Below are 16,371 nucleotides of genomic sequence, written 5' to 3'. Positions count from 1 at the left end.
GGGGGGGTTAAATCCAATGTACACTTTATATTGTAGCATATGTCAGCACAGTCCAACACGTTTTGAAACATGTTTCCAACGAAATCCGCCGGTTTTAAATGTTCCCTCCTTCAGAAATGTACAAAAAAAAAAATGTTACCATACATCACCGGAGACATTTTAGACAGTCTGAAGCTCGGGGACTCATTGATCAAATGTAACAATGATATATTTGGCGTCTAAAAACTAAGAAGGTCCGTGTGTTAAGTGCTTAATCTTTAATTTATGCTTTTCAGACATATTTAACACCCCAGATATTTCTTCTTATAGAATATGTCCAAAATATCACTGACATAAATACAAGCTTTTAATAAAATAAAAAAATAGTAAAACATAACGGAGATTGTTACATAGAAAAATTTCACCTGAGGTTACATAATTTGGGCTCAAACCGAAACTTGTCGATGTTTTTGAACCCACATTATATACCGCAGGTTTGGACTAATATAATCGTACATGGGTCTGTTCCGTGGACAGGGATATCTCAACCCGAGTGTAATAGTTTGGCTGGTCACCACGAGGCTTGTCGAGTTCTGGCCAGCCAAACTCTTACACGAAGGTTGAGATATCCCTGTCTATTGAACAGACCCATGTTTGATTATTTTTCTCACATACATACAAATAAACAAATTCCAGTCGAAATAAACATCGATCTTATTCTTCCGGCAAACCCCAAAGTCCTTGGGTTGAGACTGATGATTCCCCATTCACAACAATTGTATGACATCACGGAAACAATAAAATGACGTCACGTCGACAATCCATTATTATGACGTCTTATCGCGTGTAAGCTGTCTGTCTCTACCCGTGTTAGAACGGGATCACCCTGTGAAGTATGTGACAAGTTTCTATGTTACAAAAGCTTCATAGGGTAGAGATATTTTCTTGATTTTAAAATGTATTTGATGGAAATGTGTAGTCGCCATCAAAATATATACCAAACCGATTTTAAACATCACAATATACAATTGTTTCATGGCTATATGGGGAACAGTCAAAACTATCACCCCGAGGTAGGGGGAAGCCCATGGGAACTGTTTGCCCGAGGCCGCTAGGCCGAGGGCAAACAGTTCCAACGGGCTTCCCCCTACCGAGGGATGGTAGATTTGACTGTCCCCAAATAACATTGAAACAATTGTTTTATTAACAAATACATATTAGTATCAATGCTGCATGTAATGATGACTCGCCATTGCATTGCTTCGTCTGCGTAAACAACACTGAATCGTGTTAATCTAATTATAAGTAAAACGACATTTAATTCAGATAAAATATTTGAACTGGAATTGTTTTTTTCAAAAATAAATCAAAAGTCGTAAAGCTTGCCGAGTACAGGACGTCATTTCATTGTCTTTGTATTAGGACGCCATGCCCAGGTACTGTAAGATAGATTTTTCGTGGTAAACAAAAAACAGCTTCAACAATCAATTAATGAACGTTAGCATGGGAATCTACGATCAGGACGAACTCTCAGTGACTGTCCAGTGGACTTTGGTAAGGAAATTCAATATACTGGACAATCTAATTGGATTGTCGATGTTTCTATCCATAGTTTAGACATGTTCGTTGTTTATTATTATAGATTTCGGCGTTAGTTTTCTAGTCTCGCACAGACAAATACACACAGTGCATTGCCAATGACATATGGTCGAATGTCTGTGCTTTAGAATGAAAATAACCACATAATGGTTATACCAATGACTTACAATAAACACCAGTTGTAGGCTGTCCCTGGGGCTTACCAGTGTACTCTGAAGAAGGGCTTACATGAAATTAGATTTTACAAAACGGCTTACACTGAGACGAAAGGCTTACAATTGGACTTGTATTAAGGCATCATACTGATATGTGTAGCGGGATTTAATCCAAGGGCTTACACCAACACATTAGTTAATGGTTAACTGGGGGGATTTAAAGCAAGGGCTTACACGAACACGTGATTCAATGGCTACCTGGGGAAGCAACGCAAGGGCTCACACGAAAACGTTATTTAATGGTCAATCGAGGATTTAATTCAAGGGCTTACACGAACACTTGAATCATTGGTAAACGGGGGACGTAAACCAAGGGCTTACACAAACACTTGATTTAATGGTTAACAGGGGAATCAACATAAGGGCTTACACGAAATCTTAAGTCAATAGTTTACAGGGGGTATTTAAAGCAAGGGCTTACACGAACACGTGATTTAATGGTTAACCGGGGGATTTAATCCAAGTGCTACCACAAACACCTGATTTAATGGTTAACCGGGTGATTTAATCGAATGGCTTACACGAACACTTGATTTAATGGTTAACCGGGGGATTTACTCCAAGGCCTTACGAGAACACTTGATTCAACTGTTAACATGGGATTTACCCAATGCCTTTCGCCCAAACAGCGATCCAGGAGCTTACACTTTGCCATGACGTGGAGACTTTATTGAAAGACTTACCAAGAGATTGATATTGGTGTTAAAACGAAGAGATTTTATCACACACGCAGTTCCAGACTTCGTCAGAAAGTTTACTTACAGTATGAGATCATTTAATGACTTACACGAGAACTTCCTCTAAGTCCTTCAAATGGCTGATACGATAGTTTAATCCAATAGCTTACAATGAAATTGATCCAAGAGCTGGCACAAATCTTGTTCCGAGAGCTTACTTCGTCACTTGATCCAGGATTTTACACGAAATTGATCCAACTCTTCACAAGGACACTGTTTATACACAAGTATACACGGAACTTGTATGGGTTACGTGTACATCGAAACCTGATCCGAGAATTTACCCATAGATGGGCGACGGTGCGTAAGAGTTTGTAATCTACATGTATATTTCCTTTATTATCTTAAAACCGGAAATGTTCACCGAACTCGCTTTAAAATTAAGTCGATTGTGGAGTAAAGATGGAAGAGGATGTGACAGAAACTCGTGGAGAGATATATATATTCACGAGGGAAAATACGATTAGGATTTCCGCTCCCACAACAACCCAAAATACAAGATATTTACGCAACGGAAATTCACGGGACGTTACGTCGCGTGTCGTTATTCATCGCGTGCCGACATCATGTGACGCCGTGTCCGGCTACGTTTATTACGCTGTAAGCTCGGTGTATCACCGACACACGTCTGAAGTCCATGTACACGACGAAGTCTCCACCATCTTTGCAGAGTCTGTGATAACATGATCAAGGGTTAGTAACATTCTGCACACTCCATGTATAACTTGAAATTATCAAAATTACAGTCAACTCTCCATACAATGTCCTCGTTTTAATCACAACCACTATTACCACCAGCATACTCCTAATTTCCATTTTTCCTTTTTTTCTTACAAATCACTTCAAACGACTCCGAAAATGTTTTGCCAAACCTCTTTATAATGCCAAAATTTTATCAGGACACGTCAATGACAGTGTAATTATTATTTCTATATCTGACCAAAATGTAAATACTCGATGAAATATCCAACTACGGTTTTTTGACAATTTCTGAAACCATCAAAAGTGTCATTTGGAATACTTACATGTACGCACATAGTTGATGTCTTATATATCAATATTTAAAAAAATCTCAAGAACTTCACCAAGAAATCAGCTACATGTATTTGTTTTCCTTGGACACAAAAGTATACAGGAAATGTTCTTTAATGCCTATACTTAAATCTTGTTAGATTTTCACCAAAATGCTGTTGTTACAAAGACGTTGGCATTATGAAGAGGGGAAACAGAAATGTTTATAGGAATTGTTATTATAAGAGGAGAATGATACAAGAGGCCCACAGGGCCTGTATCGCTCACCTGATTCTTTTGTTACATGAAACTGACATATAAGTAACTAAGACCAAATTTGGTAACTGAACGCAAGACAATTTTACATCACTTAAACGGTTCTAAAGATATTGTTGCTTGAAATTTGAATTTTTAATTTCGAAAATTTAAACCCACATTGACCTTTGATTCCTGACTTGCACATACAGTTGACCTTTAACCTCATTACTGTATCAAAGTAAACAATTCACACAGCTGGTCTGCAAAACATACCCAAGTATCATGACTCTAGTCCAAATGGTTCTTATGATATTGTTGTTTGAAGTTTATAACATATTTGACCCCAGTGACCTTGAAAGTAGGTCAAGGTCATTTTAATGATGAAACTTTATAGCACTTCATCCCAGGAACCTACTGGCCAAATAGCATGACCCTAGGTACTCCAGTTCTTCAGAAGAAGTCGTTCAAAAGAAAAAGATGACGGACGGACGACGGACAACAGACGGACGACGGACAACGGACGTCGCAGTACGGCATAAGCTCAAATAGACCTTCGGGCCAACTGAGCTAAAAACAGGACCTTGAAATATGTTAGCAGTAAGCGAGGCGGCAATTGTAATGGGGCAGGGTATCTAAGTTTTACTCGACATTAATACTTTATCGAAGACAGTACTCACTGCGCCACCTTTCGACTACAATAATCAGGAAAGGATACTTAAATCCTCTCAAATTCGTCTGAAGATACGTTCTTTTCCTTACACAAATTATTTATATCGAGGTTCCGATACTGTCTTCATACGTAATAAAAAAATCCAAAATTTACAACAATCCAACCGGGATTATGGTGAGGTAATCAGCCTAAAATACCAAGCGATATTGGGTCAGAATATACTATATTCTTTTCCTCTAAGACGCATCACTTGGTACAGTTTGGTTCTTTTAAAACGTTGAGTTAATTAATAAATTACAAGGCTCATTTAACACAAACGTTCGGTAGACTTTGACGTCAATAAAAACGTCGTCTTTGTGAACAAAACGCTTTAGAATACAAACGTTCTAGATCTCGGTTAGTGATCTAGGTGAAAGGAAATAAAAATGAATTGACAGGATCGCCCCGATAGCTTTTCCCTTTTTTCAATATGTGATTTATATAGCTGCCAGAATTGGGCTCCTTCATCCAAGGAAATGATAAGGAAGAAAAATTTGAGTGGCCAAACTAATTCATTTTCTCTCCTACACACTAGCCTCTCGGTGATATACTGTATTGAGCGGACACCGGTTCTCGTGGGGGGCTTTATTAGGGATGTCAGGAAAACAGTCCTCTCAATATCGGGAGATGTCAATTTTATAAGATCAATACAACCTGGTTATAATGCCTCACTATATAGAGTGATAACTGGACGGTGTTTAGAATAACCATGTACATATTGGCATGTACTGGAATAGCGGAATATTGTTTAAAGCATTTGTTCTTTCTCATCCAATTATCCGACCCGTGATTATTTTAATTTCCAATTCTTCGAAACTTTGTTGTGTCCCCTCAGATTGCTGGCTTTGATGTTGTTCAACCGGTTATCCGTACAATCGCTAAGACCAGACCGTTTGTATGAGGGATGGGCAATAACACTAAGCATTGTATAACAATATATCACAACACTTGTCATGCAATATATAAATATAAATTGCAATACGATTTTGAATAGGCAATAATTTACAACTTTTGTTTGTTTTCAAAGAATTTTTTGAAAGTTTAAACCTAGTTATTAAATAACGAATACTTTTTACAGAAATATTGTTCAGAGTGAATCAATAGTACCCAAAGGATGAGTGTCTATAAGGCCCTTTTTAGGCCCCGGTACATCTCTATATACGGATATTCACCTCCTTAATTTATTAAAAAATGTCTAATTGGTAAAACAACAAATATAATTTGCTGTTTTCAAAATGAGCTAAAACAACCAGACTAATACCAAGTCTGTTTTTGGAAACATGTGTAAATTAAACAGGCATAAACAAAACAAGAAAATGCAGCAAAGCTGCTGGACACCAAACCTTTTAATGAAAATGATCAGCTGACAGTCCATCAACCACGAGGGAAAGGATCCTGCATACTTGAGTCTATTTAATTATAATTATATAAATTATTAATGACATTAATATTGTCGTTCAGAATATTCCGTTCACGCTCAATATCCCTACGTTTTGCACTATTGTCGCTCAATAATGTCCCACAGCACGCAAATATACAGTTTTAACCACACGTTTAGGCCGAAATGTCAATGATTTGGCAATAACGTCATCTTCTGAGAGAGAAAAGCCGGGACTTTTAAGATGATTAACATCAAAGATAACTTATACCTTTTGTCGAAATTGCAGCGATTTTTGCAAATATTTCTTTTGACAATGTACCTATTTGACTATTTTGGATAAATTATTAAGCATCTTCTAGGTTAAAGCGTCAATCGTAGCTCCCACCCCTTTGAATAATTGTTATTACTTCTCGAGACTGCTACGAAAACACATTTTGCCTCAACGCTGGTATTTTGGTTGTTATCACATATACAAGTGAAATAAATGTATCGTATTGAACGGGAAAACCATGAAATTTTCTATTTCTTTCATTTTTTTCACGTCACGCTGTGCAAATATTGCTACACCAGAAAAGCGCGGGAATATGTAACGCAGTTTTTGACGCCAAGTTGTAATGACGTCACGCTTGACAACAATACGGAGCGCCAATTTGAATGGGTTTTCACTTCAATTTTGACGTTTGATAGTATTATCTGGTATTTCCAGACAAAAATTATATTAATTGTGTAGTTATGTAAAAACAATAATGAATGCTGCAAAGGTAGACAATACAACCACTTACTCTGCCGTCACTTCAACTAAACTTGAAACTGAAAATCTACGCAGAGAATATAATGTACCGTTCAGATTGGACAATACTAAGAATGAAGTTTTTATTCGTGAAGATATAATTAATGTTTCGTTTATCTTCACTACATTAATGATATGCTTTTATCTAATGGAGAATTCATGATATTTCACTTGTAAACTAAGAAATACCGATACCGTAGACCATCATATTTTTGAAGACGGTATGCGGCCTTAATTTCCCAGAAGGCTTTCACGCATGGGGAAGCACAGGAAGTAGACAAAGTGTTTACAGATCAAACCCCGGCGGTGCTTTGCGCCGCTTGGGGGTTTGAAAAAAAATGAAAAATGACAGAAATTAAATTATCACTTAAAGATTGTATATATAAAACGGAAGATTAAGTCATGTAATTGTTCCCTTACAATACCAGTCTATAAGAAAGTATGTAGATTAAACAGGCTCAGTAGAGTGTTTATAGTAGTCAGAGGTGTGTATGATATACTAGGCTGACCAAAAGCCAGATAGTTCATGCTTTGAATACACAAAGAGAGTGACTAAGTTGTATAGACTAGTTGGGTAAGGAAATATTTGGTGTTAGGCAAGGAGATGCACTTGTACTCCAAAACACAAGCAAATGTGCTTTTTAAGTAAAAAGGCATTGTGGGATAAGTATGAAACTTTCACAAATTAATTATCATCATATAACTAATATCTATGCCAAGTAGCATGCTTATTACAAAATGCCTTTTATGTACAATCAGCCCTTATTATTGGAAATAAGTAGAACAATTGATAAAACAATGAAATGGGTTTACTGTAACGATTAAAACAGCCACTTTCTTTGAGGCTAGGAGACTTAAAATTATCAGCAAATCAAAGTTCATATATTTAATTAATCATTTTAAACTAGTTGTGGTGGCCAGTAAACTTTGATAAGTAAGAAAACAAATCTGGACCAGGAACTCACTTCAGCCACAGGTGTTGAGCAACTGTTATATGATATATATAATATACAATGTCAACTATCAATAGCTTTTATAGGGTCATGCACCTTTAAATTCACATAAGCTTGAGAGATATTTGAAATTGCCAAGATTAAGATGTGTCCAGAAACCATAACTCAGTATAAAACAAAAGGTAAGAGTGTAGTGAATATGCATTTTATGTAAGTGTACTAAAATGAGTAAATTAGTAAATTTCAACTCAAAATTCAAATTAGAAAGGAAATTATTAAGAAAACGAAAACACCTTTCATTTAAAAATTACCTTAAACAACCCCATAACTTAATCATCCGTTTTATATAAACAATCTTTAAGTGACGATTGAATTTCTGTCATTTTTCATTCTTTTATATATGCCTGTTTAATTTATACATGTTTCAAAAAAAACAGAAATGGTATTATTTTGGTTGTTAAAGCTCAATTTGAAAAAAACTAGTTATATCTATGATTTACCCTACCCCATTTGGTACCCACTTTCGGTCAAACTTTTGCCTTAGTTTTTGCCCATTGATACAATTGGACAATTTTTGAACAAATTAAGGAAGTAAAAATCCGAATATACAGGGGCCCAAAAAGGGCCTTATAGACACTCATCCTTTGTTGTTTGTTTGTTTGTTTGTTCAATTTTGGTTTGAGGAGGAGGGACCAAATGAACATTATGAAAAAAAATTCAATTTGTTCTTGAAGCCTTTTGAACTAATAAATAAATAAACAGCATTTGATATAGCGCCCTATCTAGATAACATAAGCCACTCTAAAGCGCTTTACAGTACATAGATATACAAGTTATACCATCAATACAATTAGCATATACATTAATCAATACAATTTTTTGAGGAATTCACAGGAGCTGCCTTATTAGGCGCTAACTACTAGTCACATGCTACCAGGCTAATATCTCCCTATGTGTGTATGCCTGCGTATATGCTGGAGATGTAACGTGTTCTGTTTGTAGTGGGACCGTGCTTCCAACGGCATCATATGATGCTCAAATTAATCAACCCAAATAAATTATGTTTATACCTCTGATAAAAGATTACAAATAGAAAGTAAAATGGACATCGGACTATATCTACACGAAATTACTATAACAACATCAAAATTCTGGACAGTCTCTCTTAGAGACAGTATATTACACAGACGCTAACAGTTCATCTGTAGAATTAGATGGCAGGTGTCTTCAAGAAATCAGCACCGTCTTATATAAAGTTAACATATTTTGTATTGGTCATTGCTTACAAAGTACAGTTGAAATTTGTCGCGTTGCTTTTACTAATAGTAATCTCAGGAAATGATCATTGGAGAGGTTGTTAAGTTAAGAACACGGGTCATGAAAGCTACCTCTCAAGGGTTACACGACACATTGTAACGAAATGTAAGATGGGGTCTATATCATACCAAATTTATGTTTTCGTGGGGATTTAATTTCGCGTTTTTTGTTATTCACGAAATAAACAAAATATAATGTCCCATGAACATTTATGATTTCACAGTATAACCATATTGCAATTTGAAAATTTGCGTGCAATACCCAACCCATATTTCCATTGTTCAACATTGGGTTGAGATAATTATTAATGGGACAGATCGACCTAGATATATATCTTTCTGATTAAAAATAGCTACTGTAATAATACGGGTCTTCGTTAGGCTGTAAACTGATTAGCAGGTTTAAAACAAGACTCATCGCTAATAACAAATCCACTATTATTATACAACACTTAAGCCACACTCATAATACGGAACCAAACCATGCAGGTGTTTGGAAGGGCTTCATCCGCGGAACCCGTCATTTGAATCTATGTCGGATTCAGGTTATATCACATTCCCAAATACAGACTGGAATACAGTAAACTTTCGATATAACGCGCCCCCTCGTTTCATTTGCCAGGTCCACTTACTGCCAACGTATTTCAAGATTCCTTTTTTGCCTTTTTGACTTATGAATTATTTTCAACGTTTCCCTCGATTTATCGCCAAGTCCCAATATAACGCCAAAATATCTCTGCATAAATGATGACATTATAACAAGGTTTAACTGTATTGACAACGAAAAAACAAGTTGTTAATAGAACGTAAAGCACAGATAAACTGAACCAAACCAAACAGCTTCGAGAAGGTAAGATGACATCCCTTACAGGTAAAGGGCAAGACAAAGTTGCTTCGGGAGACACCGCCGCGCCGGATTGGCAGAGTGTTAAAGAGAAAAAATAAAACATTTCCACTGTGATACGTAATGTCCATAGAAAAGGACAAGGTTTTCCCCAAGACTACTTAAGCCGGGCAAGTGAATTTTGTAATAATCGGCTATCTGAATTCGAAGAAAGGGATATCAAATGTGTTTTGTACAAAAAAGCTTATAATCGACAAGCGACCGTTAGGGATCAGACCACAGACTAGTGTGTAGATGTGCCAATTGTTAATTGCAAAACAACATGCGCACACCCGGTTTTAACCACTAGGTTATCCTGGCACGCTTTTGTTTGTCGCGATCTAAGCGGTTCAACGGGTTGGACTAGAGTTGTTTGTTAATGAAAGAAAGCCTTGACAAAGCGGTGTAAGGCCTGCAAAATCATACGCATGTCCGGCTGGATTTATACCTGAAAATGTTACAGAAGAATACAGACTTTCCAAGGGGACACAATAAGTACAGCAGGGGTTTTCCATTCACTTGGACAGGTAAAGGAATTTTAAAATGTCTGACCCAAATACACTGAATTATTTCTTTCGGCACATAGACCGATACAGGACCTGGAGGGAATTCAAACTTTAGGTATGAATTATGACTGATGTACATGTAAGTTGTAAATAACACCAAGGAGTGAATATATTACTCCTCAAGTATTAACTAAAAGCAAAATCTTTTTTTAAATATCTTCCTTCTTGGGGAAGATTGGTATACTCAGGAAATATATCAAAGTCTTACCTGTGGAATCTTGAAGAGTTTGAGGAGAGTCGCAACCTGGATTGATGTCACACTCGAGGGCGCCCCAAGCACTCCTGGGATGACCTTTAGATGTAGCTCAAGGTCAGAATGGTTGGTACACTTGTTTTCGTAGCCTCCTATATTAGCTATGGACCCTGAAACGAACAGACATAATCGTGAAACAAGGCACAAAGTCCCGCGGGAATGTACGAGATTTCGGACGGAAATTGTTTCATTAGTACCCACCGAGGCAAACAAGATACCAGTGTTGCCATTGCCAACCTATGTAGCACTCCCAAATCATCTGGGAGGAGTATGGAATGTGTATCGAGGATAACTTTGATACAGACAATGCGAATTCTTATTCAGTTAATTAGCAGAATCGATATTGAATGATAACGTCTTGCAAAAAGCTGGACCCCGATTTCCCCTATGAATTAAGTTAATAGCAACGACCCCCGATTTAAACAGTCACATTATAAGTTTTTGATCTATAAATGTATATATAGGCACTACCGCACATGTTCGTTCACCTGACGCCCCCGATTGTACGAGTACATTACGCGTAATGATATATTTTACGAGGGTTTAACCCGAGTGAAATATATTTGTATCCATTCGCGCTACGAACGAGTGAAATCGGAAACGTCCGATACACTTACTTTGGTATTGCTTTTATGACAACACTCCGTTGTCAGTATAATGTGACCGGCGGAATGATATGCTTGGTAACTTTGGCATGGTGTTTCAGTGAGATAGCACTATAAAGTTGGCATCAGATCCACACTATCACAAGGAGGCAAGTACACCAAGATACACTGTCTCCTGCATACACACACGCAATCACGCATACACTACACACATGGAGGCACGTCCTTAAATGACTTTAGCTGTTAATAGGACGTTAAACAAATTTAAACCAAACCAAACCAACATACCTACCATTGCTCATTATTATGTATATGATAGTTTCTGTAAATTATAATCCATCATACATAATTTTCACTTTTCTTCCTGATATTTTGAACCAAACAACATGGCGGACAAAATGACATCGAGGGCGGAATAATGCCGTCGTCACGTTACCATATCGTAAAATGGCGCTTAATATTTTGGAACCAATTTTTGTTTTAATTCGTCCATTTGATCAGTGGAAAATAGACGAAGAGTTCCAAACAAAAAAGCGTTCGGCTACTGGGGGGAAGACGTTGCTAAACTAGAGAGCGGGTCCCCGGGTTATACCGCATCACTGGAAAAGCTAGCTTGCCAGTCCCTTCATATTCCTTAGCTGTTACAAGTAAACTATATTAATATTCACAAGGTATAATATCATATAGTATCTGTCCCGTCAGATGTGCCCGGTGTTGTAAAAAGCCTGCTGTAAAAAGTGGGCGGATACACCTGAATTACTGTTCATATTTACATTAGGTACATTATGATATTCGGAATGAGATTCATCAGTTTGCTATGAATAATAAATTATAAGTCTCTTTTGAAGCCAAACAGAAATGGAATATTTATTTTAGGGCGGAATAGGTAAATATATTTTATTTTCCGTCTCTCTGACTCTCTAGTATTAGGGTTCTATCTGGCGAGATGTCTCGAGAATGTCTGAACGCTGACTTTACTGACTTGGTGCATTGCAGTTTGGTCCGTTATTTTCCGCGTTATAGAGTCGAGAGACCGGTCATTTGCACTCTTTGCTTGACATATGAAACAGACGCTAGAAGAAATCTCGTAAAAAGATGTTTTCCATTTACTGTTCGTGTTCAAAACAAACTAAGCATTGATTAGGTACATGTACATTATAATGATGTAAAATGGAATACGGATTGGTTAATTTCGGATTGTAGATGATTTGTGATTTAATATTTTTATGTTTTGATATGGAATTTAACAATTGTTCTCAGTATAAAACATTCTTGTTCGATGACTGAGATTGTGAACCGTTGAAATATTTAACCAATTTTCACAATTCTCCCAATTTTGTATTACACTCGCTACATGATTTGACTAAGGAAGGCACATACAAATCTATTAAACATCGTATTTAAACAAATCAAAAATAAACAAAACAGAAAGTAAAAAACAAATAGTCTACCAATAACGTTTAAACAAAACCTCCATCTCAGCAATGACACGATGATTAATATACGAGGAAAATGGTGGTTTGATTGGTGGGTACCAGGCTCTAGTTTCACAAACGTTGCAGAACTTTTTTTCCATTAACAAGCATTACTGAATTAAGATGAAATCTTAAATTAACGATTTGTTTCAATGGTTTTAATATGAGTCTTAAGTTAAGGTAGAGAGTCCCACCACATTTAATACATTTAAGCAAGCAATGTGCACATAATTGAACAAATAAAAGGGTGGTGTTTACAGGACGTCCTTGCAAGGATTCTAAAACGCAGACGTGAAGAGGAGAGTTTTTGATGTCCCTCTTGAACTTGGCCAGGGTATTTGACTTTCTAATAGCAGATGGTAAGCTATTCCACAACGTAGCCGAAACCCTACCAAAGCATCTGTTTCCGTAGGTCACAGTACGAGATTTTGGGACACACAACAAAGATTCTGACTCCGACCGCAGTGATCGTAACGGTTGATACAGGGTAACAGGCTTCACTATAGATGTCTATTAAGGTGCCGATAATTTTTATTCATTGTAAATAAGGACCTATTCCCAAATAGATATGTAAATTATGTGTCAGGGGGTGGATATACATTCTGTTATGCCAAAATAGCAATCCTAACTGTTTAACGTAATATTTTATGTGTACCATTCATTTTAATCATTTGTCACTGCTCTATAGATGACCGTGCATTTGCTGATAGCACTGTCATACAAAAATCAGGTGTTTACAAGCAGTTAGCAAGGTACAAAGTATTCAGATATATCTGTCTATATTCTGGTCTAATATCACTATAATCTGGCGTATGTCTAAATAAAAGATAAAATGTGTGGCGGCTTTTGTGCAAAAAAATACTAATTATGAATAAAATAGTTAAAGTATAAAAAAGGCATGCAGAACGTAAACGCCGCCATTTCCTTGCGATTCTTGAGGTGGTTTCCAAGCGGACCTTAATTTCATGCAATATCAATTACGGCATAAACCAAAGATATGTGTTTAAAAAAAAAGTTTCGATGATAGCCACAAGGAGGCCCAAATTGGCACCCATCCTTTGTTTTCTTTCCTATTATTCATACAAAGACAATTATATATTGTGGGCCTTTCAGGGAGTTAGAATATTTTGAAATTTGGAATTCATTAGCTTGAGGAGCGATCGTGATTCTAAGACTTTGATTTTTCCGGGTTATTATAAAGAATCGTGCATGGTTAGAGAAATTTCATTCAACCTTTCTCAGATCCAGAAATCAGAAATACGGTTGAATAGATCATAATAAATTCTCTATTAGACTAACACCAGTGTCAGATCGTCTCTTAATGCCCCGATAGTAATACATTATTTGTGATATCTTTAGCACGTGACGACATTACCGGGTGTTTAAACCACGAGCCCCGTGGGTCTAGGGTCCTTTCGAAAACTCAACCATTAGTCGAATGACACACTTTAAAATCTCAATTGTATCTCTTGTCGCATTGTTACCCGAAAACGAGAACCAACACGTGACACCTACTACCACAGGGGGGCAATTTTGACCCCCTGAATGAGGGAAAGCAACTTTAATCAACAACATAGGTCAATACTGCGCTCGTAACGCGTTGGTTCATGAAGATCCGCGCTGATAATGGCAACTGTTAATATGATGTGCCTGTGTGCTGACTCAAGCCTGAACTTTGATTATTGAATTAGCTGGTCAGTACGATCATTGAAGAGGAAACGATTCTCGGTTGTCCTAACTGTATTGGTCATCTGGGCAATGGCTAAAGCACACCTCTTGTGGTCAGATTCAATGCAAAACTAATATTTGGTTTACAGGGCGGAAAGCTTTGTCCGGTTTCATTGTTCTGTCGCGGTGCTTTATGCAAATGTAGCATACAGCGGTGTTTTCTACATTAAGGAATCCCTGTCCAGCAATTACAAAATTAAAGTAAGCTTTGGTGGCCATGAAAAGCTTAACATGATTCCCTTCTGACGTTCGAGGTCTTTTTGCTTTCATTAGGTGATTGCCCGTACTCTTTGCTAATCGCGCCGCTTCGTAGCATCAACATCGACAGAAATCCGGTCAGGTTTCGAGCAAATCTATCAATGAGAATGAAGACGTGCCCACGGGGTCAGACAAAAGACACGACCAAAGTACTATGTCATGATCACGTGTGTGGTCAATTATCATACACCCTCTGTGTTTGCCAGTGTAAACGTCGCTACTGCAAATAACTATTTATATTAGCCATGTCTCTGGAACTGTTAGGTTTATTTATAAACAATATGTACATGCTTTACTCGCCGAAATGTTGGTTAAGTGGTTTCTCCAGTTCAGTAATATTCTCGAAATCTTAATGTTCGCGAATATGCTTCAAAACAGCAAGGCCCTAGTATAGGAAACATTTCAAAGAAACTAATGAAAACTACATGCATCCGAGCAGTGATATAGATCATTTAAATAAAGTATGTCAATGCCATGTTGATGCTGGAGGTTTAGCATCAGTTTATTATGTATTGGAATTTCTTGTACACCACTTACCATTGAATGTTAGACAATTGCCATGATAATAAAAACAAAACAATTAAATTTAGCTTTAAATCACAACATATTCTAGGAGTTAGAAAAATGCTTTTTATATAGGTTTTATTTATCTCTTTTATTTATTAATTATGTTATGTAGTATATTTGTGGGAAAGTCTATACAATATTTTGACATCCGAAAAAAAATACTGCATGGTTTTGATTCGGCTCCTTGGAGGAAACCCGCTGAAATATTTACTTATTCATTTACTTCTCTCAAACAAGTAATTTGATTGTGATTTCAAAATAAAATAATTTATAAAATTTCATCGAATGAATTATGAATATAGTTGTGGTACTTTATGTGTTTGTGTACTAGCTGAACTAGCATCTGTCTTATGACAAAGAATATTTAAAGTATTCCCATAATAGACAGGTCATTTTCAAAATAATTTTAAACATAAATAACAGGTTCCAAATATCAATTTTGTTGATTGGAAACAAAAGAAAAGTTGAAATCCGTTATTAAAACGAATTTTAAAATCTAACCAAGCACTTTTTTTCAACTCGTAGAAAGAATACCAAATACAAAGTACTAGCGGGTCTTTTGTACTAATTGCAGAGCACACAAGTTATATACAATTAACGTTTAGATTCTGATTGTTGGTAACTTTTCTGTAACTTTAAGTTAATGTATAGCCTGATATTCTCGTATGTTTAAAAATTAACGAACCTCACTTTAAAAACGGTATATATTTTTTTTTAAACTTTTAACGAAATCAAAGCGTAGGCAGGCGATCATCTTTAGTTTAGCAATGACCGAAAATGCAGCTTTTATAAAAAAAACAAGATTTAAGCCCTAATCTTTTTCATAGCTTCGATATTATAAGTTTCAGACCAAGGATGAAATATTAAGATATATTATTTTTCAGTCTTAGAAATAGTAAAGGAATTTCTTATTTGATTTTGAATTGTTTAGTGTTAAACGGACATAACGTGGTCTATATATAGAGGAGGACAGCTGAATGTATTGTCATGTCCAAAAATACTGTTCGTTATTGACAATCCGACGAAATGGCAATTATAAAACACCAAATACGTCCATTGCTATATTTGGAATACTCTACACACATAAA

General features: G+C 36.4%; 1 protein-coding gene across 1 annotated transcript in view; it reads right to left on the bottom strand.

The window, feature by feature from the left end:
- LOC110455340 (metabotropic glutamate receptor 2-like) overlaps window positions 1-16,371 on the bottom strand; it is a 70,170-nt gene that overhangs the window by 31,466 nt on the left and 22,333 nt on the right. The window contains exon 2 of the mRNA XM_021505422.1: window positions 10,606-10,760. Coding sequence (XP_021361097.1) covers window positions 10,606-10,760 — 155 coding nt within the window. The remainder of the gene's footprint in view (window positions 1-10,605; window positions 10,761-16,371) is intronic.

The sequence above is a fragment of the Mizuhopecten yessoensis genome, unplaced genomic scaffold (genome assembly GCF_002113885.1).
Source record: "Mizuhopecten yessoensis strain PY_sf001 unplaced genomic scaffold, ASM211388v2 scaffold8195, whole genome shotgun sequence".
In the NCBI taxonomy this organism is placed as follows: Eukaryota; Metazoa; Mollusca; class Bivalvia; order Pectinida; family Pectinidae; genus Mizuhopecten; species Mizuhopecten yessoensis.
The sequence above is the reverse complement of the archived record's forward strand: the minus strand, read 5'-3'. Positions and strand labels throughout refer to the sequence as shown.